Here is a 25,059-nt window from a genome sequence, read left to right as displayed (position 1 = left end):
AATCTATGACCTCACCAAATGAATGCCTCAGTGTCAGCCCTTCGAAGTTCGGCCTACGGTTATCTGCCAGTGCCACCCTAATTTGACTGACAGGAAAAGGGTCCATAACCGATGCCGAGGCTTGAGAGCGGGTCCTATCTCTCGACCCATCGCTCTCAGGGCCACAGGAAAAGCGGTTGATACCGCCCGTCTTTCGCAATCGCAGCAAGACCAGTCCGATTGTAAGGACGTCGTCATGATCCATGATCATGTCAATATCCAACTCATTTATTTCCTAGGACCCTGGTTCTCCGATGAGCATAGCGTGTCATCTTAATGAGCCAAGCCCGCTATACAATTAGGTCCGAGCCTATCAACTTCCCTAGATTGGCGCCTCCAAATCTCATCACAGTTATGCACAATCTTGGGGTCACCATGCCCTCAGCTAAGTATTAGCAAGACCTAGATACCACGGGGTACTCCAATTTCCAGACGTTTAGTTGCGTCGCAAGACACGTACCCGGTTCTCCAGTTTCGCTAAGTGGGATGAGACCCTGACCCGCGGGCTCCATGCCGAACCATGGACTGAACTCGAAGTCGATTTCCCAGAGCCAGGGCTTCTGAGCTCAAGCTTGAATATTCGACATGGAACACGTGTACTCGGATCCGAGTCATTGACGATGCTTTGGTAATCGCGCGTTGACGAAGATAGGAAAGGTACTCCGCACGATCACCGGTGGTTGGTCTATGGCGCGATATGTCGCCATCTCAGACGGAGCTTAATAAAAACAGATTCTTGATCGACGCTGACTAGGGTTCAGACAGGGGATGATTTGATTCAGCAATTCATACAATCTACGGAGTAAATATAGTCTTTATGTTATCTAACAGCAGACCCCTTGGCCTCAAACTCTTGAAGTCAGATGGATGAACTATACCGTATAGCGCACAGCGGGAAGACTCCATGCATTGCGCCGTGGTGAATTCAGAGTAGAAAAATAGGCTGCATGTAGTATCCCTCTGTTCTTTTATACTTGATGGCACATGCGTCTTGAATCAGTACATATATGCCGAAGAAACAAGTCTGCCATCTGCAACGCAGATTCACAGTACCCTGGCGGGAATATATATCAAGATCCTGATAGTCCTGCCCATGCATCCGTAGCTATATTGTAGTACAGGTCCATTTAAAGAGAAAGAGCGGACGCTGAATGTCTGACCGGACCTAGTATATTGATAAAATTCAATGAAGCATGCCGTACTCGCGCTGAAGTGTGGAGGATGCAGGGCTATGCCTGCCATGGACCCTTCGGCATCTGGACCCTTGCGTCGAAATGCCATTATTGGAAACAGGACCGTAGAGGAGCCGTGAGCCTGTGAGTCGGGACGACAAGGGTATGTCATGTGTAACAAGAGAGCTGGATTCCGATCGTTTCATCTTCTCGTGGGCTGGAAACCCTGCAGTGTACAAGCACGGTACGGAGAAGTGAGAATTACGGGGTATGGGTGGCTTTAGTGGCACAGAGTTTGAAAATATACCGCAGTAACAAGATAGCTGGGCTACATTGACTGCTCGCAATGCAATGAGCACGAGCATGACTATTGATAATTAAAAGACCTGGGTATCTAGATTTACGTAGATCATTCGTCGTCGTCATAGTTCTCACGGTCCTCGAACTTCATAAAGTCGTCCGGAGAAGCTTCATCTCCCATTACGACGGTCCAAGCATCCTTCACCAAGTCAATGGTGGTATCATCGAAAGCCAGGTCTAGGCTGGGCGCAGGGAACCGAATGACATTGCCCGAGACCACATTGGCGGGGCGTGTTTCATCTCCAACGAGACGTCCAAGCTGTGTGTAACGGAGAGACCATAAAACTCTGGCATCTGACCCCGCGCTGGACTGGAGTAGCTTATCTACAGCACGCTCAATCAAGGTTTGCCCTTGTTGGCCAGAAATGCTGACACTACCGTATATGACACCTGTAAGACAGACATTAGCATGCAATGAAGCAAAAAGTGAGGCGAGTAATGGGTAATGTCAGGTGCCATGATCAGTTCGTAGAATTCTCAACAGTGCATTTCAGGCAATGTAGATAAGTTTTGAAAGAAAATCATCATAGTAAGGCGTGGTGCAGAGACGGGAAGGAAAGTGGGAACCTACTTTGACCTGTCGGACACTCGGCAGTCTCGCTAGAGTGCACGGAAATATAAACCGGCGGCGATTCGTCAGTCAGGCCGAGTGAAGCTGCTGGGAATACTACAACGGCACCAGCAGGGACCGGGCCGCCCTCTGCCGTGACGGGAAATAAGCCGTCCAAGGCCGATGACACAATGGTGATCGACCGTGAGACTTTAGCATAGTCACACGAGGTTTTAGTATGTGAAGGAAGATCCCAGTCGGAACCGACCACATATTGAGTGCTAATGGTTTCACCGCTGAGTAGGCGCAACTGTATGCGTGAACCACCAGCAGCGCCTTGACTCATAGTCTCAATGCCAGAATTCAGGACGTATACGCCACCACCAACGGCAAGGGCACGACATCCGACCTGTGCGATTTCGGAGCCGCCGCCCCATTTCACTAGGACACTTCCGAAGCCTGGACCAAAGATCCCAATAGAGGCTAGATGTCTCTGGATGCGAGGAACAGCATATCGGGCGATGGTGCTCTGGGCTGGAGCTTGAGATAAAGAAAGCGACAGCAAAGGATCAAAGAGTTCAGCGGGAACTTGAAACTTGGATGTGAGGTACTCTGGAAGTGGCTTGGCCAAGACTTCCTCCTCGAGGGCTGAGCCCGTGTCGTCGGGAGATTCTTGGTTCAGTGAGCGCAGGAATCTCATGAGGGTCCTCTTCGACTTCATGCTGATGAAGTCATCAGCGAATACATCCTCGCGACTGCTAGGAACTCTGTAAAGATCCTTGTTCTGGCCAGACGCTGGTTTGTAGATCCACCAGCTTCCGACGGCTTGAAATTCAAGTTGTCGATAGACTTTGGAAGACACCAACGTCGGCAGAAGCTGAGACCTAGAGTAGATAAGTTGTGGTGACAGGGATAGTGTATAAGCCCTTGAAGATGACAGTCCGGTGCTAGACTCTGAAGGGTCCGCGGTAAACACTGTAGCGTCCTCAAATGGAAGTTGAACGGACTCTAACTTATTCACATCGAAGTCAGCGGGTGATGTTTTGGAGATCGCCGGCAACCGAGACCCCACCTTTGTTTACCTCGGAAGCCCACTCTTCAGCTTCCTGCAGACTCAGAGCGGCTTCCGGGCCGCCATAATAAGGGTTCTTATCAACATGGATGACCTTTTTACCTGACCGAGAAAGAGCTCTTGTAAAATATTAGCAGAGAATACTTTGTGAGCAGGGAATGAACATACAAAGCCAGAAGCGACTGGGCAATCCCAGTGCCAGAAATCGTCACGTCCCACTGTGTCTCCTCCAGCGACTCCATTATGCCGTTGGTAGGGATCTTGAGATCAAAGCTGTGTTTAGTGTAATGTGTTGAGTAGAGTATATGGCCCTAATGTCATCACGTCGGCAGGCTCAAATATAAACGCCTTTGAATAGTCCTACAACCCATTTGTGGTGGCTGCTGTCCAAGGACAAAACGCTGGTAGGAGAAGCGAAGAAAATCTGAAGCGCACGGAACTTGGAAGAAATACAGATGGGCCCCCGATGTCACGTGCTACCGCTAAGACTGTGGGGAGCGAGCATCGGATACAGAAGCCGGAGAGTGAGAAGTGGTAGGAGATAGAGATACAATGAAATTGTTGAGCAAGAGCGAGATAGCGTATCGCAGATTGACCTTCAGTCTCTCCTAGAAAATATACGACTCCTCGAGCTCTGTGTAGAATGTAGGACCTGTAGGTAGAGCTCTAGACGCGCTATTCCGTAATCGGCTAGACTGACAAGAGCTTCGCACTTAAGGACATTTTCTTCCGCTGTGCAAGTTCTTTCCTTTTGCATGCCACTCCTGGTGCTCTGCACAGCCAGACTGCTTTCCCGTAGCAGTTTGTCTACTTCGCAACGGCCTTCACTGGCTATGCGTCTCAGGGGTGGTAGACAGAATCTGTCACTCTGTATCTGCTGCTCTGGATGGAAACAGCTGATGGAAGCGGTTCGTTTTGCAGTGACACATCTCTATTTAGGCTTCTCTACTCAGTAGTTGCTAGATTCACTCCTGTCATGCGACAGCGTTCTAGCTTAGTAGCTCGGTTGCCCATATCACCTTCGGGGTGGGTTTCTAACCGGACATCGTATTCCCGAAGCCTACTCGACGCGGGTGTTGACGCCAGAGCCGCCAACATGCTCGCCTCCGATAGCCTAGTCATGATTCACCTCGACGACAGGTGTTGTGTTGTGGCGGTCGTAATTCGTCCTCAAGATTCATCTTCGAGACGTCGGCACCTAGTGATCTTTGGGCCTTCACTCTTCATTCCCTGCCTCCACGATCCTTGCGCGCAGGATCTTGACCTCGTCCAAAGGTCGGTCCTCATTGTTTGTCTTCACAAGCCCCATGCGCTGTATGATCCTCATCCCGCTCTTTACGCGACCGAAGATTGTGTGCTTTCCATCGAGCCAAGGTGTAGGAGCCAGAGTCACGAAGAATTGACTCCCGTTGGTATTAGGTCCGCTATTGGCCATGCTCAGAATCCCGGCTCCAGTATGCTTCAGATCCGAGCGGATCTCGTCCTCAAATTTCTCGCCGTAGATTGAGCTGCCTCCTCGCCCGGTGCCAGTAGGATCACCAGTCTGGACCATAAAGTTCGGTATGATGCGGTGGAAGATGACATTGTTGTAGTAGCCGCGCTCCGCAAGTGTCGCGAAGTTCTTGCAAGTCTATAGCCATCACCAGTGTCAGTAGATTGCGTGTCGTGCGCAAGGCGCCCTGGCGGGGAATGCGACTGACCTTGGGCGCATGTGAGTTGTAGAGCTCTACAGTGAACGAGCCCTGGAATACGTCAGTAATCAGACTAAGCATTGGACTCACAGCGCTTACCATGCTCGTGTCAAATGTGACATCAGTTGCCATGATTGACAAATAGAATAAATTCTGGAGTGAATGCCTCGAGTGACTGTCTCAGTGAAGGCGGTTGAGTTTGAGCTCCGAGGCGGAGGTTCTGGTCTTGGCATATAAATTACTGGTAGGACTGGCCTCTGCGATCTGTCAACAAACATCCATCGACTCTCATCAACAAGCTCAGTACGCTCAAATTACTCGGGACCAAAGAGATTTTGCGATAACATTTCTGCCTCTCAACGCGCTCTGTCCTACAGCCAGGTTGTCAACCTAAAATGGCTGAGGTCAGTCCACTTGCAGAGCTCTTGGGGCAAGCGCTGTACCAATACACACTCATCAAGCCGCTTTTGCCTACTTACGGACATGTGGTCCTAGCAGCTCTCTTTCCGCTGTTTATTGGAGCTCATGCATCACTCTCAAGGCCAAATTCCGCCGCCAAACCGCCCAAACAGTCTGACAAAGATGCCAAGGACTCAGAGGATGATGAAGAAGAGGAAGAACCCCAGAATGATCAACAGAAAATGGAAGGACTCGCACCAAGCGATGCTCTGATGTTTCCTTTGACTGCTGGTGCTACCCTTGGTGGCCTTTACTTGGTGATTAAGTATGCGGGAGCCGACCTTCTGAATAAAGTACTTGGTTTCTACTTCTCGCAAATGGGCATCCTCTTCGCCATGGCATTTGTGAAAGACACGCTCTCAGTCTTCAGATCTTTCATATTTCCGCGCAAGTACACACGCCATGGGCGAACCTGGAAACCAAAGCAGTCTGAACGCGTCTTCGAAGTTGTGACTACCTCGGAGCCAGCTGATACACGCCAATCGCCTCTACCTGGGATCTTCGGCTCCATCCCATTGCCTAACTTGATTCTGAAGACACTCTGGCTCTTCCGTGGGATGCTGTACTGGCGAGCAAAGCTTCGTGTTCATGTACACCGTGTTGTCCATTTGGAGTGCTCATTCGGCGCGCTGGAAATCCTGAGTGGCGTCCTGTCAATACCAACAGTGGCCTACTTCACATTCGTCTCGAACCCATGGTGGCTAACCAACTTCCTCGGATTCTCGTTCTCCTATGGTACTCTTCAGTTGATGTCGCCATCCACTTTCGTCACCGGCTCTCTTATTCTTGGTTCGCTGTTCTTCTACGACATCTACTTTGTTTACTTCACCCCCTTGATGGTGACCGTTGCGAAGAAGCTCGACGTCCCAATTAAGCTCTTATTCCCCCGCCCGCCTGCTCCAGGTGAGGCTCCTGATACGGTCTCTCTGGCTATGCTAGGACTAGGCGACATTATCATACCCGGCATGATGGTGGGTCTGGCCCTTCGATTTGACCTTTATTTGTACTACAAGGCAAAGGGCATGATTAAGGCACGATCAGAAGGTGAAGGCTCAGAATTCGTCAAGCCAGTCTACCAGTCAGCAACGGGAGGATGGGGTGAACGGTTCTGGGCACCATCGGCTCGGCCAAACGAACCCGAGCTGGAGCCCCCTTATCGCGACGCCCGCTCATTTCCTAAGACATACTTCAAAGCCAGCCTTGTTGGATACACGATTGGAATGATCACTACGCTTGCTGTCATGCAAATCTTCGACCACCCACAACCAGCCCTCTTATATCTCGTTCCTGGCGTGTTGATCTCGCTATGGGGTACTGCCTTGGTCAAGGGTCAGATCAGCGAAATGTGGGAATTCACCGATGTAGAAGAAGAAGATGACAGTCAAGACGAGAAGGATGGCAAAGATCAGGAAGATCGCGACGCTTCCCCAGGAAAGAGCCACGGCTTCTTTGCTCCCATTTACTCCCTCTTCAACCAAAGCGCTGGAACCAAAAAAACCGAAAAGAATCCCAATGAGGAACAGAACACCTCCCAGGGGGAGTCCGATGGTGAGACTGAGGAGAAGAAACCTAAGAACAAGACGAAGGCACAATCTGGTGGCAGCGACGCGGACTCGAAGAACCTGGATCTATTCTCGATCTCGATTTACATGCCTCGAAAGGCTGGACCGAAGGAGTCTCAAACAACAGATGAGAAGGAAATTCCAGGTCCGGCTCAAGATGAAGAAGATTGGTCTTACGTTCCGGTATCTGAACCGGACAACGAGCCCCCTACAAAGAGACGACGACGGAGTCCACGACATGCTGCTGCAACTTCTGATTAGGGTCTCTGGTATTCGGGTGCTGGTGCAGTTTGGATATGAAGGCGCAACGGTGGCGTCGATGGTGTTTAATGAAATATTTGAACGAATAATGCCGGACTGACTAAATGAGCAATTGAGGTTGGGAAGTTTATGAGGATAATTTAGGTATGAACTATCGTACGAATCAATTGCGAATTTGCTCGCCATAAACATCGTATTGTTTAGACATCTTCAACATCGCTGAAGAATCTGGTTGATATCGTCCCACCTTCGAGCCGATATGTCCACTAGATCTTTCAACTCTTTCCTATCCACTGCAAACCCGCCGTTCTTCTCCATCTTTAGTAGTTTGACCTTGCCATTTGAGGTCTTATCCACGACCAGAGACACCCTCTCTTGAGTCAACCCTTCTTCATATCCATCAGGGTCTGCCAAAATCCATCTCCGTTGAATCCCCTTCCTCTCACTCTCCGCCAACTTCCTCTCCTCCTCAGCATCAGGAATAACAACCGCTCTCCAACCCGCCGCCGCATCTGCTTCAAAAACACCAAACGAGCTAGCAACAGGCAATCCTCGCAGCGACAGCTTGCGAGCTTCCGAAACAAGGTCCGAGCATACCACGGTCTCATTATCAACATCCCACCAGGCGCGCGGCAATTTCGTATCCCGGAGCGCAGCCAAAACAGCCGTCCACGCCGCATCGAACGGATTCCCTGCGAGCGAAATAATCATGATATCGATGTAGAGAACCCAGAAGGCCTTGATCTCGCGCGCCTCAAGGTTAGCCTCCTCAGCCTCCGGCCCAGCATCCACATCCATCTGTTCACCCTCATTATGGCGCTCCAGCTCTTCCGCTCCGAAGTTCGGCCGCTGGTACCAAATCTCCAAGTCCTCCGCACGGACTAGCCGCGAGCTATGCAGTAACGAGAGGATCTGATGTGATAGTGATTGTGCGAGTGCAGAAGGCGGGGCGCCGGGGATGAATCCTGGTGCGCACCCGGTGCTCAGGGAAAGGTTGGGCACGAGTAAGCTGAAGTCTTCGATGTAGGAGTTATCGTCATCTTCGTCGTCTTTTGATCCGTCTTCGCGGTCCTCGCCAGGCTTCTCGGTTGGGTTCGTCAGTTTCCGACGCTTATTGGATGGAGAGGAGGAGGAGTGCGAGACGCTCCATGAGGCGATGTCTTCGGTGTGTAGGATCTCCGCTTTGACGCCGCAGACGGCCGTGGTGTCGCCGACTCGCACAACGGCGCTGCCATTTGTGTGTGTTAGGGAGCCGGTGTTTGCGGAGGTGACGCGGAACTGAGAGGGTGCGCGGCCATTGGCTCGAATGGATGGCTGTTGGCTCGATGCGGGGGGTGAGAGATGAGCGAGCAGGTAGGCGTGAGGTTGGAGGCGGGCGAATTGGGATGGCGGAAGCGCGAGAGATGGTGCAGCGGGCTGCGAAGCTGCAGCTGCTGTAGTAGATGCCATTTTTCAGGGATCAAAGGTTAAACTTTTGCGGTGTTTGGGTTCAGGCGGTTTGAATAGCAGCGAAGAAAATCGGGTTTTCTGCGGCAGTATAATGTCATGCATAAAGGCGGTGAACACGATGTAGATACAGGCGAGCCTGCAAACAATTCTTACTGAATCTACACTTACGAATGATACGCCTCTTAAGCGCCAAGACTGCATATTTATGCTTGATCGATGCAGCATTGGCTGCTAGTAGCCTGTTTTTGAAAAAAGGCGCGAATTCGAGAGTGTTCTGGCTCTGGCTTGTGGTTAAACAGATTGATTGACTTTGCAACCTCAGCAATCATTATTGCCTGCTAAAGAGCTAAAGATCTCGCGATCTGAAGTCAGAAATGGATAAGCCCAGCGCACTAGGAGGCAAGGGGCTATATCAACTGCCGGGCGTCCAACTCGCTGTAAAAGCGAAGAATCACGAACGACCTCACCGAGGCAGCTCCCGATGTGGTGGGAGTGGCTTGAGTTTAAATGCTCTTCAGAATCAGCCATATTGAATCTATTCTTGACGAAAAAAAATGAGGTCTTATCGTTTCAGCATATCTATATTCGATTACGAGGAGGCGCCGTCCCAATGAACCTCAAAGAGGGTCCTCTTCCGGCAAGTGAGGACCATCTTGAAGAGAACCTCCATATGGGGCAGACATTTCTTGCCTACGCCAGGACACGAACCTGACGATTTTTGGATGATGATGTGGATTTACTCAGGTTTAACGAAGCTGACCGTGGCTATGGGCAGCCCCCCGCCGATGCGCGAACATGGGCCAACCACCGGGACACTCCCTGGCACGAATGGTTGACATGCGCAGAGTACGAAGTGGTGATATATCCAAACACTTCAAAGGAGCGGAGATTGGGACTTCCATAGTGCTCGACGTCAACATAAACCGCGGTTGTCCCAAAGGATAAAGTGCCTATAAGCCAAGAGGCTATTAGTAGACTGCCCGAGCTTGTCCTGGATGTCACGTCGCCATGTAAAATCAGGAGGCTTCAACACCGTGCGGTCTCAGACATCGTCAGGAGCACCATGTGCGCCTTTTGAAGTATGAGCGCTAATAGGCGCAGCTTGATGGCGGAAATCGTGCTGGGACCGAGGTATCTTTTTAGGGCATGACGGCGCTGAAAGCTCTTAGGTTGAAACAACAACGGTGACTCGATTCGCGCGTCTTGGAAATAAGTGAAGCGAAAGAACTTCTTTGATGAGGCTTGATTTCCATCAAAAGCACCGGTTCTTGATCGTCGGTCTGGTATACGGTACGTGATTAGGGCTTTGAACAACAGCGCTCGAGGGGACGCGAAAACCTCAATGTAGGCGACTTACATATTCGACACCTGGCCCATCTGACCTTCAGAACTTCATTGATACGGAGAGCTCTGTATCGTTGTTTGAGCGCCAAATGTTTCCTAGTCGCACGAAGTCCGGTGATGCGCCACGCCATGCCATGTCGAGTCTCGATCTCCGGGTTTCTGACCAGCCTCTAGGTAAAAGCTCCCACGTGCACCATACATAAAACTTCTCCCGGAAACCGGCAACAAATTCGCAGTGAAAGAGATCGGTAAATCGACTCGCAGTTTCTGCTCAGAGCTCACAAATCCTTAATCAGCAGGGAAACGCTTATCGCAGACACCGAGCGAGTAGGAGAGCCCAGCTTACCGCCGAAGCCATGCAACCCCGCCCAATCACGCCGCCACAAGGCCAGCCCAAGGTGACGAGAGCCCAGGCCGTCGCATTAGCGGGGATCGGACTGGCCGTGAGCTGCAGAAATGGCACAGTTTGGCACACCCACAGCGATCGATGGTTGGCCACGGCCCGAGCAAGGAACCCTCTCAGCCAATCCACTATTCGTCTCCCTGGAGATCTTCCTTCGAGGTTCTGCCAGATGCGTCATGCAAGCGACGAAGTGACGCCCCTGTGTTCTCCCCGCATGAGAAGTGTGATAGCCAATTGCCATGTATCGATTCCATGTTGTCAGGGTGTTCAAGGCGGATGGCCAGGATGCTGAGGGTAAGCTCAGGTCCGGCGGTTCTTCCCCTCCTTCGCCATGCACTTTTTCCATCTCTCAGCCACCCACAGGTGTTATGACTGTTTGAATCATTCGTTCTGGGGCGATCATATTCCTTTTCCTGCATGCCTACGGGTCCTGAGCGCGACTGGGACAAAGAAGTCTTGAACGTTGTCAAGATCAGGAAGACCAGTCGAAGTAATTCGACCCCCAATGAATGCTCCGCTCAATGATTCCAGTAACCGTCGGAGGATAAACAGTTGACAGCCCTCGCTCTTGCATCCTTCATTTGGTTTGCGGTTTCGAAGCTGGTCTTCTGGAACGTAGACCTCGCCGAGCTCGTGAAACACAACTATTTACTGTGGGATTCGAAACCGACGCATCATGTCGTCTTGGGATCACGTTACTAGATTTGTGAAGCGCATCAACTTCCCCAGTGATACTCCTTGGGGTGATGCAGTGCTCGAAGAACGCCAGCACGATCCATGGTCCAAAGCCGGCAAGTATGGAAGAGGCTGGGTGTATTTCTCGTTGGTGCTGCTGGCAATAACGACTGCAATTCGCTTTTACCATACCTGGGGGGATCGGGTCAGAATTGCTTTGCACAGAGAGAAACCACGGGCAGGAATTCAATCTCCTCAAGACGAATATGAGCTTCCGAGCGCCGCCACCGACAGTTCGACTACGCTGTTCTTCCCGGCACAAGGGCCCCTCCATGCCAAACAGCAGCAGTCTTCCGTTTCAACTGTTGCGCCATTGAACAATGCCATTGCACTCGCGCGCTGGATCTTCTATCGTTCGCTCCCGGAGATCCGATTAGGGAAATACCGAATCGTTTTTCCTTCGCTAGGAGCGTCGGCAATCATCCTCGCGGCCCTGATATTCGTTACGCTCTATTGCTTCGTTCCACAGCCGCTCTACTACTCGTCTAACAGGATCGGATCGCCCCCTTTGGCTATCCGCGCAGGAATGTTGGCAGTCGCAATGATTCCGTGGATTGTGGCGATGAGCACCAGGGCAAATTTTATCAGTATGTTGACTGGCATCGGCCATGAGAGGTTGAATGTGCTTCATCGGTGGGCTGGCTACATCTGCCTGTTTCTGAGTCTCGTCCACACGATCCCGTTCTACATAACACCAATCTGGGAACATGACATGCTGGAGATATACCAACTTTACCTCACCCCGCACATTTACGTTTATGGAACAGGGTTGGCGGCACTTGTTCCCCTGTGCTTTCTATGCATTCACTCATTACCGATTTTGCGCGACTGGATGTATGAATTGTTTCTGAAGGTCCATCTTCCCGTGTCTATCATATTTGTTGCCATGCTCTTCTGGCACACGAAAAACTACCTATCGTCATGGGCCTACCTGTGGTCTACAATTGCCATACTGGTCCTTTCCTACGTTGTGAGGTTGGGCTACCTCAACTGGACCAACCCTTTGCGACTGTCGTTTATGATTGGAGAGGATTCCGCGGTCACTGTTCTGCCACAAAATGCGATCAAGATCACAATTCCGACTCAGATGAGGTGGAAGCCTGGGCAATATGTATACCTACGCATGCCTGGTGTCGCTTTCTTTCAGAACCATCCTTTCACTATCGCCTCGTTATGCAGCAATGATTTACCCTCCAACTACGGCGATGAATACCGCGACTTGGCCCTTGTCTTTCGCCCATTTCGTGGATTTACGCGCAATGTGCTTCGAAAATCCGTCGAATACGGACCGTTCAAAACATGGACGGCTTTCCTTGAGGGGCCATATGGAGGTATGCGGCGGCAGATGGCAGCTTTCGATGATGTGATCTTCTTCGCAGGCGGTAGTGGCATTACTGCTATCGCTAGTCATTTGTTGGACTTGATCAAGAAAATGCGCGAGGGCAAAGCTGTCACGAAATCAGTCCGAGTCATTTGGGCCCTAAGAGACCCGGAATCCATTGACTGGTTCAAGGAGGAATTGCGCATCTGCAGAGACCATGCGCCTCTTAACTCTGTGCACTGCTACTTCTACCTCACAGGTGCCAAGGACGACAGCGGCCACCCATTCCCCGTCCAAGACCAGCAGCTGTACCGCGATATCGTACAGGAGAAGATCTACGATACGCTCCAGGAAATCGAAAAGCGCAGCTCAGCATACATCCGCGAGGAAGCCGCCGGGGACGAGGAGCGAGAGAAGGAACTGCGTCGCGAAAACGAAGACACCCTCACGGCCCTACCTCCTCGCGTCTACACCTCAAATTTACCGCGGTCATCAAACTACCAGTCGCCCCAACAAAGCACCAGCCTCTCACCATATCAACAATCTCCCTACCAGTCGCCTTACCAATCTCCCTACCAATCCCCACAATCCCAATTCCCACAATACCAATGTCCATCCACGTACCTCCAACAATCACCCTATATCTCGCCTCAAAGCCCACCAAACGCCCCCTTCGACTTCGGCTTCAGCCAGTCCCAGCAGCAATCCCAGTCCTACTTCCCACCACAACCGCAACCCCCAACGACAGCCCCTCCCCAACTCACAATCCAAACCGTCCCCGTCGCAACGCCGCGTCCAAACCCGCGCTTCGCATCGCTACCTTTGCAGAAACGCAACGGGTGGAAAGTCGAATACACCCGCCCCAACGTCCCTAATATGCTCAAGGAGTTTTCCAAGACGTTCGGCCGCCGGACATGCGTTTATGTCTGTGGGCCTCCGAGTCTGCGCATGGATGTCTCCGATGCTGTTGCGGGGCTGCAATCGCTTGTGTTGACGGATTCGTCCAAGGATGAGATTTTCCTGCATGCGGAGAACTATAATATTTAAACTAAAGCTTGTGCTTGCTTGTTTAGATTTGATGTCATGCTTTAATGCCTTGTTATGCCCATGATTGGTTTTACGATTTGCCAGTGTTCTGCGCTTCATTTGAGCTTGATACCATGGTCTTTCTGGAGTTTGATTAAACTTATTGGATTAGTCCCGAAGATAACACTTAATCAGAATATAATATTCTATTGGATATTGTTTCCCTAAGTTTATCTTAAAAAAAAGTCGATAGATTTCTAGTCAACAGCAAGGGTATCCTCGACGCCAAAATATGCACAGCAACAAAGTGTGGAGAAGGGTATAAACCAATATACATCAAACAAAATATCAGACCCCGATTCAAAAAGCAGACAAATGTGCCTAGGACTCCTCACTAGTCTTTCGCTTCTTTCTCGCGGACCCATTGACATCGAGTAGCGAAGACCCTGTAAACGATTGCACGCCGAGTTCCTCCGGCTCGAGCTCGTCCTCCGCTTCAACCTTTTCCCAGTCGTCATCAGCATCATCATCAGCATCAGCACCCGTGTCCGGTGTGCCATGTCCTTCATGGTTCTCTTTGGCCATCGGTAGTTGTGTAACGGGTTCGGCGGTTGTATTATCCTCAATGTTGTCGCGTTGAAGATGGAGCTTGACGATGCGCGCGCCAGAAGGCTTCAGTCGGCGATAATAGTTCTCAATAATGTCCTCCTGCACCTTAAACCCACGTGAAATGTACCACTTCAGTCCGTCTTCATTTGCCTCGTGCACGTGCGCGGTAACCGATCGAATGTTGTAATGTTTCACGAGATCTGAAACCTCGCAGCTTTGTGCCGATCCGGCGTTAGGCGTAGACGTAGAGGAGAAGAGTAACGAGTTGAGTAGCGAAGCCGCGACACCGCAGCCACGGTACGGTGAAAGCAGATGCAGCGTCTGAATGTAGAGATTCGTCGGTTCCTTCTCGTGATTCCCATCGACGGCTGGAGTAAGCCGCTCCAGTCGGCACCGAATCGCGCCAATGACTTTATCTGTCCCCGCTGTGGGCGACTGCGAAATAGCTGACGTTGGCGCAAAGGCTACCGGGTGATCATGGTAGATGGCCACGCGTGACACGGAAGCAATCACGGGATCCGTGACTGTAGCGGTGTAGAAGGAGTTCGGGTAGCGGATTGGCAAGAGCAGGCCAGTGATTCGGGACAGGGACGGAATGTGAGCTGTGCTCACTGGTTCTATCGTGACGTGCTCGTGCGGAGAAGGATAACCGGGCTGGATAGCGTGAGGGTACGCGGGGGGCTCGAATGAACGGTCTTTGGAGGTTGGAGGCTTCAGCTTCGCAGCGATATTGACGGCTGATGGTGCTGAGGGCGCTGAGGCGACCATGGCCGGGGGATATTTTGGAGGGCCATGGCCACTACCACGCGATGGTGGGGACGAGTGTTGGGGAAGTGGGGGAGACGCGGAGGAGGACCGCTTCGCCTGGTGGGCTTTGGCAAAGAACTGATACGCCATGTACAGTGTGGTATTAAACACGGCCTGGAAAGAAACAATCTGAGCAGTTGTAAAGGAAAAGGGCAGCTAAAGCGAGGGACTGGGACTGTTGAGAGAGAGAGTAAGACAGACACACGCCGACCATGTGGTCAGGCACCGCGCGGAGGACGCGACAAGGCGGAGATGGCGATAAGATAAGATCGACGGCAGAATTAATAAGAGGGAAGAACCTGAGGCCACCAATTGCGGCCATCGCCAGCGGCTCTTCACCATCTACTTCTTTTCGGCCGTGGTCAAGAGAGGTCCCAACGCCGTCTACTTCGTTAATTTGGAGCTTTGCCTCTCCGCGGAGCTGTTCTTTTTGAGTTTCTGAGCTATATATATTCTACACCTTTGTGGTTGGCGAATGTGGATAGGTAAGCCTAATCCGGGGTGCCGTTGCCCTTTCGAATAACGGCTGGTCTTATTCCACCGACGTTCCCCACCGCTCCCGAGGGCCGCCATTCCCAGTAGGGAGTCTGTTTAAATTTGTATGGTAATGTACATACAATTCGTAACAACGCTCCTACTGGGGCTGGTCTTCGTTGGGACTTGGGAGATCTCAAATTTCACCAAGTTAGCCGCGCGAAGAAAAACAGTGGCTGTCGAGGTACTGGTACTTAGTTTTCTATAAAGATTTATATATAAATCAAAGTACCTGCACTTGTAAAGCTATAAGGTCTATTTGCGCGAAGGAAAATATACCATCAACGCGCTGGTACTTTGTTTTCTATAGAGAATTGCATACAAATCAAAGTACCTGTATTTGCGAAGCTATTCAGAGGTCTATCTGCGTGGTGTTTGGCTAGGAATGAGGCCATCAACGCGTTGACAAGGCCGTCGACGCGCTGGCAAGGTTATGAAAGTGCAGGTACTTGGTTTTCTATAGAGAATCGCATATAAATCAATGTACCTGTATTTGCGAAGCTATTCAGAGGTCTATCTGCGTGGTGTTNTGAAAGTGCAGGTACTTGGTTTTCTATAGAGAATCGCATATAAATCAATGTACCTGTATTTGCGAAGCTATTCAGAGGTCTATCTGCGTGGTGTTCGGCTAGGAATGAGGCCATCAACGCGTTGGCAAGGCCGTCGACGCGCTGGCAAGGTTGTGGAAGTGCAAGTACTCGGTTTTCTATAGGGAATCGCATATAAATCGATGTACCTGTATTTGCGAAGCTATTTAGAGGTCTATCTGCGTGGTGTTTGGCTAGGAATGAGGCCATCGACACGTTGGCAAGGCCGTCAACGCGCTAGCAAGGCCGTTAACGCGCTGGTACTTGAATTTTATAGGGATTCGCATACAAATCAAAGTACATGTATTTGTGAAGCTATTCGGAGGTGTATCCGCGCGGTGTTTGGCTAGGAATAAGGCCGTCGACGCGTTGGTGAGGCCGTCGGCGCGTTGGTAAGGCCGTCAACGCGCTGGCAAGGCCGTTGACGCGCTGGTACTTGAATTTTATAGGGATTCGCATACAAATCAAAGTACCTGTATTTATGAAGCTATTCGGAGGTGTATCCGCGCGGTGTTTGGCTAGGAATAAGGCCGTCGACGCGTTGGTGAGGCTGTCGGCGCGTTGGTGAGGCCGTTGACGTGCTGGTACTTGGGTTTCTATAGAGAATCGCATACAATTTGAAGTACCTGTATTTGTGAAGCTATTCGGAGGTCTATTAGCATAGAATTTGGCTTGGTGACGGCGGAGGGCTTACCTGGTAGGGATGTGTAGAGGAATACGTGCCTGGTTTTGTTGTGGCTTTTGTTTATATAGGGGTTTCCATATAAAGTATAGCTTAATTTAAACGAAGCACGCGAACCTCACGTGCCGCTTTCATGATTGTACTTTCTAACTTTGCAAGCTTGTAGCGCAACGAAATCGCGATAAAAATTAAAAATAAGCGAAAATACTGAAGGAGAGCGCTTGAAATACTTTATATAAGTTTTTTTAGTGTTTTATTATAAGAAGTTCTGGAGTTATTTACTATTTTAGTGAATACTTGATATCCGACAACAAGATATATATTTGAATTATATGGTGTTTGGTGGCAGTTTTCTCCTAAGTTTAAATTCTGCCAAATCGGCGCGAATACTGCTTTTTAATTGGCCGAGGCCAGTCTGACCGCCCCCTGTAATTATTTGTTTCTGACTCTTTTTTCTTGAGAACCTTATAAGTTCTACAGGTACATTGATTTCTATGTGATCTCTTATACAGTATAATGTACCAGCGTAACTTAGCGAGTTTACTATAAGTTTTGACACCAGGTCGGGCGTGGGGGAGGCTAACATAGCAAGGCCAGCGTACTGTTCTGAATTGTATGAGAACTACCATACAAACTGGAACGTATTAAATACTGACCGATGGGTGGGGCCCCCCTTGGTGGACCGTCGGTAGAACAAGGACTTCCCGAATAACACTCCTTAGCTGGCTCCAGTGTTGCTGGACTCGACCTCCACCTATTCATGGTACTACGACAAATGGGCCATACATAACCTCCGTATTTGTGTTATCTGCAAGCTCGGCGCCTCTCCATTGAAAACGACACTCCTTTGTCCTTTTGTCCTTTTCGACTTGCGCCTTGAAATTACAACTGGCCACGTCCTTCTCCATATCGCAACCATCCCCGCCGGAGGTACCGCCCGACGCTTCCTTCCTTTCGCTTCAATTTATCTGCGGAATTGCGAGTCGTACATGGAGGCTCGATACTGGGTTTGAGAATTTTCTTGTCGCAGCTGCGCTTTCGCTTCGTACTCGGTTCTTCGGCCCGAGGGCGTTAAAAATATCTTGGATTCTGAAGACAGGGGTTAGCCTGACTTTACACTAGTCATGGATGCATCGAATGGGACAGACGGGCAAAGTGCCTATCCACCGGGGACAGTCGCGAAATTGGTACGCTTCTCGCACTTGTTCGTTGGCTCCAGCGCTAATTGATCAGACTTGCGACATTCTGAACGATACATTCTATAACATCATTCATGATATTGTTGCCAAAGTCCATCGGGATGAGAAGGTGGCCCGGATGCGCTCAGCAGTGGTCGTTGCAAGACAGAAGGCGGAAGAGGAAGCCACCAGGCGCCGCGAAGAGGCTGGGACTAAGCCCGCGGGCCCCGTCAAAACTGGTGAACAGGAGTCTGAAGAGTTCAAAGATATCCGTGTTGAAACCGACGGAGCTATATTTGAAGACGGCAAGGTTTATCTCAAGGGAAACCCGCTTCAAACAACAAAGGAGATAATATGTCCCGACTGTCGCCTACCTCGTCTGTTATACCCTGTGACTGGACTTGGGGCTCGTCCTCCTCCAGATCCTTACAGGGAATACTGTCAGAGGCAGCCCATGATCAGCAAACCCGGACACGATGTGCACGGGAACCCGTTTGCAACCGACAAGTTGAATCCGAAGAAGAAAAAGCAAACAAACACTTCGAATACGCCAGCGTCAAGTCCCCCAACAACGCCTGACAGTTCTTTCAAACAAGCGGCCCCAGAAAAAATATCATTCCCGACTGTGAAGTGCCCAAATTGCCCTCGTTACTTTGTTGTCACCCGGGTAGCACAGCATCTAGATCGATGCCTCGGCCTTTCTGGCAGGCAAGTCAACAGGAACAAAACACCACAGAACGACGGGAGTGGCACGCCGGCTTCTGCTCCCCCAAAGCGGCCTTTGGACGACGATACTCCGTCAGTGCTGCCGAAGAAAAAGAAACTAAGTGCTCCGAAGAAGCTGTCTGGGAAGAAACCGCCTCCTCCCAGCAAGTTGAAGAATGGCATTACCCCAGACATGGCTGAAATCAAGACCGAAGCAAACGGCGACGCATAGCCACTTTTCCCAGCCGTTCTCTTTCCATCACAGTGCCTTCGTTATCGGGCTGAACATATTCTTTTCTATTTTAATGACCTCGACACGTACATATTGGGCATATCTGGCGCAACGGGACTTAGTCTACTATCTTGACAAAAGTCTGGGAGATCATGACTTTACATTTTCTTTCTTCTTTGTTTTTCCATTCAGGTTTATGGGTCTGGGTTATCTTTGGGAATAGATGATTATGTGGTTGAATGAATGTACAATAGCCTGAGATGATTAGTTCAGGTTCTGGTCTGAATTGGCCGTACACAACATAAGATCAACGCTCGAATGTACTTGGAACTTCAATTTAATCAACTCCTTAGAGCTCCTGGAGCGGACTCGAAGCCTTCGGATGGTAGCAGATATTTATGCCTTGGGATTAAGGCATCTAATCCCGGTCTGCCCGCATAATGATCATCATGATTCATTGGCCTCATTCACCTGCAGATACTAATCCAACTTTAAAAATACCTTTCTTCCCTTCATGATTTGATCAACAGACTTCATACTCCCTCACCACCACTGTCCTCAAAATGAGTCTAAAGCAGCTCTCCTCAATCCTCCCCCTCGACGACGAATCCCTAACCGAAATCCTCGCATATACCGCCACCCTCTCGAAGGAAGAAGGCGCCGAGCACCTAAAGAACCTCCTGGGCGACTCACCCGCCGCTTTTGAATTTATATCTGCGTTTAACTCGCGCCGCGACGATCCTACACGCGCTTCTACCTCCGCTTCTGTCTCACAATCGCCCCGGCCGTCGCCGTCGCACACCCCGAGTCCGGGCCCAGGAAGGAAGAATAAGAAGACAAAAGCGCCGCTTCATAGCGCTGGCCCGCCGCGGCAACCGGCAGATTTCGGGAATGTTGCGGGCGGTTATAGGAAGGGGGATATGGATGATGATTATATGAGCGAATGGAGCGGGAGCGGGAGCGGGAGCAGGACGCTGGATGTTGGACTTGGGTCGAGCTCGTTGAGGGTCCCGTCGCACCAGGGCTCTGCGGCATCGTCGCGAACTCAGTCGCCTACGCCTACGACTACGGCCCCGCCAGGAAGAGCAGGGAAAGCTCCACCCTCCGCAGCTGGGCCGGTGATATCAGATCTCCTGCCGAACGTGAAGTCCAAGGCGGCGAAGCCTTCTCGGACTGGAGGCGGCGGGGGCTCCAGCTCCGGCACATCAACTCCCAAGGGCTCCTCCTTAACTACGAGTAACATATCCGATTTAACGGCCGCGATTGCGGCGCTGGAGGTCTCTACGAACCCGACGCTCGGCGGCGAGAGACGGAAATGCACATGCTACGGGACGCTCCATCCGGTCTTTAACGCTGCGCCGAACTGCTTGAATTGCGGGAAGATTATCTGCTCGCTGGAGGGCCTGCAGCCTTGTTCATTCTGCGGGAGGGCATTGCTCTCGAACGATGAGATTCAGAGTATGATTCGCGAACTGCGCGCTGAGCGCGGACAGGAGAAGATGCGCGCGCATAATGAGAGCCAACACCGTGATGGCGGGCCTGGGATGGGACCGGGGTCGTCGTCTTCACAATCGCCAAGCAAGCTAGACGCGGCGCGAGCGCACAGGGACAAGCTCTTGCAGTTCCAGGCGCAGAACGCAAAACGCACGCGGGTGGTCGATGAGGCTGCGGATTTCGAAACACCCTCCGTTGCATCTACATTGTGGATGACGCCGTCGCAGCGAGCGCTGGCGCTCAAGAAGCAGCAACGGATCATGCGCGAGATGGAGGAGAAGGCCAAGCCCGAGTGGGAGAAGAAGAAGACGATTATGAGTTTGGATATCAAGGGCGGTCGCGTCAGGAAGGTTTACCAGGCTGCACCGGCTGAAACTCCAGCGCCCGTGGAAGATGAGGAAACGGAGGACCTAACTTATGATGTCGGTCGCCAGAGGAGCGGTGGTGAAGCGCTCAGTCGCAACCCTTTGCTTGCGGCGGGTGGACTCATGAGACCTGTTTGGAAGGCGCCTGAGGATAAAGGGAAGTCGGCAGAGCCTAGGGAGCGGAAGCAGACCTGGCGGAGAGTGCAAGATGATAGGGATGACAACGAGCAGTGGATTCTGGATGGGGGGTTGCATGGGTACAGTGAGTCCACAATGGACGTAGAGCAAGATTCATGATAAGTAGAATGAGGCGAGACCGGCGAGACCTAAAACGCCAGGGGCTCCTCAACATCCTCGAGATGACAAGGCTTCTAGTCTGTGGCTGCGGCTCAACTCAAGTTTTGGAACCTCACCCAGCCATCCACTGGTCCACACTGAGCTTCAGGGTTGCCTGACATATATTCACATGAGAAAAATGGGCCTGCCCATCGACTTGAATATAAGTCTTAAGAATGCAAAGCAAGGCCCTCGCAAGTGTCAATGTCAATGTCTCACCTTGCATACAGCGGAGGGAACTGTTCCTGAGGACACGTGAACACAATCAACGCGGAATCCCTCAGGTACTCGGTACCCCAAGCCTCCAACATCTACAGATGTGATTCAATACTCAGATAAATCCATTCCTTAATCTCGTCCTATGTTTCTTCAAGTCGCTCTTTAATAACATTCCGCTCAGATGAGCCCCCCTCCAACACCATAACACTGGACCCCTAGCCGCCGCTATCACTCACTATCAACATGCCGCCCTACCACACTCTTCTGACCATCACAGTACAAAGTACAATCTTGAATGCAATCTCCAATGTCCTGGCTCAGATAATCGACCAGTACAGAAAAGATGTATGTTCCTGCCCACCTCCCCATAGATCCCCCCAGACCCCTCCACAAACAATATCAGAGCCAATATTGACAATCTATAGAAACCCTTCACCCTAAACACCCTAGCCCTCCTGCAATTCATCACATACGGCATCCTAATCGTGCCAATAAACCACTACTGGCAGCGATGGCTTGAGGTAATGTATCCCCCTTCCACTCCCCCTCCACTACCCTCAAACCACCCACTAACCAACCACCCAGACAACATTCCCCGGTTTCCTCTTCGAAGCCACCCCAGCCCGACAATCCCCATCTCACTCCCCCTCCCTAAGCGCCGGGACAAGCGAAGTAATCGAAGTAAAAGAGAAGCTCGTGCCCAGCGCCCCGAAATGGAAGCCCGCAGCCTCGCTCCACGGCCGACGCCGGCGCATCTTCAACTTCGGCATGAAGTTCCTCCTGGATGGGACTGTTGGCGGGATCTTCAACATTGTCCTCTTTATCGCCCTGATTAACCTGCTTAAGGGGGAGGATCTGGAGAGGGTGAGGGAGCTTGTTTTGCAGGTAATATTTTCTTTGTCTTTCCTTTCATGCTTGTTTTGTTGATGCCTGGGTGAGGATGAGGCTTTGCTAACCCGCGCAGGACTTTACACCGATCATGATTGCCCGGCTGAAGTATAGGCCGGTTGTGTCGACGCTGATGTACACGGTTGTGCCGCTGGACAAGAGAGTGGTGTTTGGGAGTGCGGCTGGCGTAATTTGGGGCGTTTATTTGAGTTTATTTGCAGTTGTTTAATCTTGTATTATCTAATTCATTTCTTTTGTTTAGACTCGTTTAGGGCTTAGAAGTTCGTATCCGGGTGGACCTCGCAAACAATGGTGTTTGGATGATTTTAGGCCTAGAGCTGCCGTTGTGACTGATATAATAGGGGGCGATCGAAGTAGAAGCGTGATTTGTCCTAGCTCCGAATTTACAAATGACATTAAGTCATAATGATACACTTCCATTTTTCATGACTGCTTCTTTGCCAGCGCCGGGGATACGTAAGGAGCCCAGCTACTGCAGACCATATACAGGAAGATTCGACAGCCTCAACGGAGGCAGAAAGGTTTGAAGGCCAAACAACAGGGAAAAGTATGAACAAGAAAAGGAGAAGTCGTCACAAATGTCATAATCACAGAGGGGGTTTTGTGCCCTCTTTGCTCGCAACAAGGGCTATCAGAGCCGCACCAACTCCACTACCGTCCTTTGAGATACCAATGCGGATCTTCTTGTCGCCGGCTGCGCCGACTTCAGGGACCTCACGCAGAGCTTCACGCAGGTATCCCTCAAAGTTGGGGTAGAACTCGACCAGACTGCCGTCAACACCAACGTCTACCAGGTCTTCCTTCAGCTTGCCGGTGGAAAGGAGGGTGGCGGCAATAGGGACCGCAGCAAGGCGAGCCGCACGCTTGCCGATGGCGTGGACAACGGTCTGGACTGCCTTGCAGTCGTTGTCGCTCGCCCGCTCAATCTTCAAGTGGTCCTTCAGCGCGGACTTGATCTGCTCGTGGTTCTTGCTCTTGTCGGCTTCGACAATGCTCAGAAGACTAGTGTCGATACCCCATTGTCTGTAGAAAGAGGAGGACTCGGGAATAAAGACATCCGACCCTGAAGTGGGCTTGAAAAGACCCTGAGACTTGTGCAGGTCAAGCAACGCTAGGCGCAAAATTTCGCCCAAGAACATACCCGAGACACGCTTCTCGAACATCTGGATACCAGGGTTGTTGCTGTCGGCATCCAGCTGCTGGTCGTATTTCGTGGTGGGTAGAACGCTGAGGTGGTTGTCGAAGCTACCCCACTCAGCGTTGATGATCATCTCACCGGTTGACTTGTCGTAGTTAGAGTGCTCAATCTTAGCCATCTTGGTAATCCTATCAAGCTTCTCGACGTAGGCACCGTTCGTGCCTGTTCCGAAGATCGCACCGAGGAAAGTTCCGGTGGTGCCGGGCGACGTGTACGAACGAGCCATAAGCGTACCAACGGTATCGTTCACAAGTGCAGCCACGCGCACAGGAAGATGCAGCTCGTCGATGGCATCTTGCAAAAGCGCGCAAACATCCTGGCCTACAGCGTCGGGAATGTCAAAGCCCTTCGTCCAGCGAATGAGCGTACCCTTGTTGATTCCCAGCTGGCGCACAGGGAAACTGAATGTGAATCCAAGATCAAACAAATCCTCCTCCCTGGCTGTACCCGCGATCTTCCGCTTGAGGTGGGCCTCGAAGTGCTCGTTGTGGTGGATGCGCAGGAAAGACTCGATCTGGCGCGCGAGGAACAGGAACAGCTCCTTTGCTGATCCTGACGTCATCATCTCACGGGGAATCATTATCTTGGACTGTGTGAGGGAGAAGGTGTGGTTGCCGTGCAAATCGATCGAGCAGACTCGGAAGTTTGTGCCGCCGAGGTCAACAGCCAGATACAAGCCCTATGCAAGAATGTCAGAGCCAGTTCTACCCTGCTTCGTGAAGCAAAGTCCATACCTTTTCTGTGCCATTGGGAACGGACGTCACGAAGGTCGGGATCTGGCTCAAAGTTGTGCCCTCCTCGGACAATCCCTCTTCGACCTCCCTGATGTACTCCTTCACTCCACGCTGCACTTCTTGCGGCGAATACTCGAACTGGCGAGCAATGCGCGCGGCCTCATCTACCAGAGCGGACATGATTGCGGACGATGACTGGACGAATAACAGTCAGTAAGGATAGGCCAAAGCAAACAGCCTTCCCAGGCTCTTGTAAAGACTAACCTGAGATGTAAAAATCAAAAGCAAGCTGGAGATCTGTAGAGAGAAATATGGATGGAGCAAGGAGGGGAAATGCGGGAGGTCGTTCTGGGGAATGGGAGGAAAACAGCGGAGATGAGACGATAATAATAGAAGTAGGACAGAGCGAGGCGAAGCGAGGAATATATTAATTCATGGGGAGGTAAAAGTGAAGCAAGGCCGAGATAATTTCATGGACACGGAGGGGTCGATGAGGTCAGTCGAGGTGGGTAACAGACTGCGGGCGACTCGGGTTGGCGGGGCTCCATTCATCTCGCTGCTCAGGCAGACTCTTCCGGACGCGGCCTATCATCGGGATCAAGCCAGCTTGAGGCATATTTTGCTCGGGTTCTTTCGTAGCTCCCTGCCAGTGCGCCGTGTCCCGAACTGCCTACAGTTGGCTGTAAAAACGGCGAGATTGGAGGCCATAGCGACTCCATCGGATTCCAGCTATGACGCTACGAGACACAGTGGAGATGGCGCGGGCTTTTGCTTCACCGGTGAGAAACAATGGTTAGGATTGGGGCAGGGAACGGAGATGCAGACGAAAAGAAGACATGGATGCTTCTAGCGGAATTTATCTAGATTGCTATACAAACTTACAGAAGCGATGGCAGTGCAGCCGGTGTCACGCAGCGTACCTTGCCTTAGGATGCCATCGGCATCTGCAACCTTCTTCGAGAGATTCGAGTCACGCAGCCTCGCTCTTTGAGGCTATATCATCTCACCATCCTGGCCATCGTGACC

At 51.2% G+C, this 25,059-nt stretch overlaps 9 protein-coding genes across 9 annotated transcripts; 4 read left to right on the top strand and 5 right to left on the bottom strand.

Annotated features, from left to right (window-relative positions):
- Positions 1-1,620: 1,620 nt before the first annotated feature.
- DSM5745_07813 (putative Rab geranylgeranyl transferase escort protein) lies at positions 1,621-3,435 on the bottom strand (the record flags this gene model as incomplete). The annotated part of the gene is made up of 4 exons (XM_026749829.1): positions 1,621-1,961; positions 2,143-3,133; positions 3,204-3,312; positions 3,362-3,435. 4 exons carry the CDS (start codon positions 3,433-3,435, stop codon positions 1,621-1,623), a joined length of 1,515 nt encoding a protein of 504 aa, XP_026601861.1.
- Positions 3,436-4,409: 974 nt separating this feature from the next.
- Positions 4,410-5,016, bottom strand: cyp1 (putative peptidyl prolyl cis-trans isomerase (CypC); the record flags this gene model as incomplete). The annotated part of the gene is made up of 3 exons (XM_026749828.1): positions 4,410-4,823; positions 4,894-4,935; positions 4,984-5,016. 3 exons carry the CDS (start codon positions 5,014-5,016, stop codon positions 4,410-4,412), a joined length of 489 nt encoding a protein of 162 aa, XP_026601860.1.
- A 263-nt stretch (positions 5,017-5,279) lies between these two features.
- On the top strand, positions 5,280-7,166 carry DSM5745_07811 (aspartic endopeptidase; the record flags this gene model as incomplete). Its single annotated transcript, XM_026749827.1, has 1 exon — positions 5,280-7,166. One exon carries the CDS (start codon positions 5,280-5,282, stop codon positions 7,164-7,166), a length of 1,887 nt encoding a protein of 628 aa, XP_026601859.1.
- A 210-nt stretch (positions 7,167-7,376) lies between these two features.
- DSM5745_07810 (3' exoribonuclease family protein) lies at positions 7,377-8,615 on the bottom strand (the record flags this gene model as incomplete). Its single annotated transcript, XM_026749826.1, has 1 exon — positions 7,377-8,615. One exon carries the CDS (start codon positions 8,613-8,615, stop codon positions 7,377-7,379), a length of 1,239 nt encoding a protein of 412 aa, XP_026601858.1.
- Positions 8,616-11,038: 2,423 nt separating this feature from the next.
- On the top strand, positions 11,039-13,465 carry DSM5745_07809 (putative metalloreductase transmembrane component; the record flags this gene model as incomplete). The annotated part of the gene is made up of 1 exon (XM_026749825.1): positions 11,039-13,465. The coding sequence occupies one exon, from the start codon at positions 11,039-11,041 to the stop codon at positions 13,463-13,465; it is 2,427 nt and encodes an 808-aa protein (XP_026601857.1).
- A 360-nt stretch (positions 13,466-13,825) lies between these two features.
- Positions 13,826-14,950, bottom strand: DSM5745_07808 (uncharacterized protein; the record flags this gene model as incomplete). The annotated part of the gene is made up of 1 exon (XM_026749824.1): positions 13,826-14,950. One exon carries the CDS (start codon positions 14,948-14,950, stop codon positions 13,826-13,828), a length of 1,125 nt encoding a protein of 374 aa, XP_026601856.1.
- A 2,837-nt stretch (positions 14,951-17,787) lies between these two features.
- Positions 17,788-18,778, top strand: DSM5745_07807 (SGF11 family protein; the record flags this gene model as incomplete). Its single annotated transcript, XM_026749823.1, has 2 exons — positions 17,788-17,850; positions 17,897-18,778. The coding sequence occupies 2 exons, from the start codon at positions 17,788-17,790 to the stop codon at positions 18,776-18,778; spliced, it is 945 nt and encodes a 314-aa protein (XP_026601855.1).
- A 563-nt stretch (positions 18,779-19,341) lies between these two features.
- DSM5745_07806 (C2HC5-type zinc finger protein) lies at positions 19,342-20,934 on the top strand (the record flags this gene model as incomplete). The annotated part of the gene is made up of 1 exon (XM_026749822.1): positions 19,342-20,934. One exon carries the CDS (start codon positions 19,342-19,344, stop codon positions 20,932-20,934), a length of 1,593 nt encoding a protein of 530 aa, XP_026601854.1.
- Positions 20,935-22,688: 1,754 nt separating this feature from the next.
- glkA (glucokinase glkA) lies at positions 22,689-24,213 on the bottom strand (the record flags this gene model as incomplete). The annotated part of the gene is made up of 2 exons (XM_026749821.1): positions 22,689-23,978; positions 24,034-24,213. The coding sequence occupies 2 exons, from the start codon at positions 24,211-24,213 to the stop codon at positions 22,689-22,691; spliced, it is 1,470 nt and encodes a 489-aa protein (XP_026601853.1).
- Between the last annotated feature and the right edge of the window lie 846 nt (positions 24,214-25,059).

Source organism: Aspergillus mulundensis (genome assembly GCF_003369625.1).
Source record: "Aspergillus mulundensis strain DSM 5745 chromosome Unknown scaffold_8, whole genome shotgun sequence".
Classification (NCBI taxonomy): Eukaryota; Fungi; Ascomycota; class Eurotiomycetes; order Eurotiales; family Aspergillaceae; genus Aspergillus; species Aspergillus mulundensis.
Note: the sequence above shows the minus strand (reverse complement) of the source record. Positions and strands in the feature narration are given on the sequence as shown.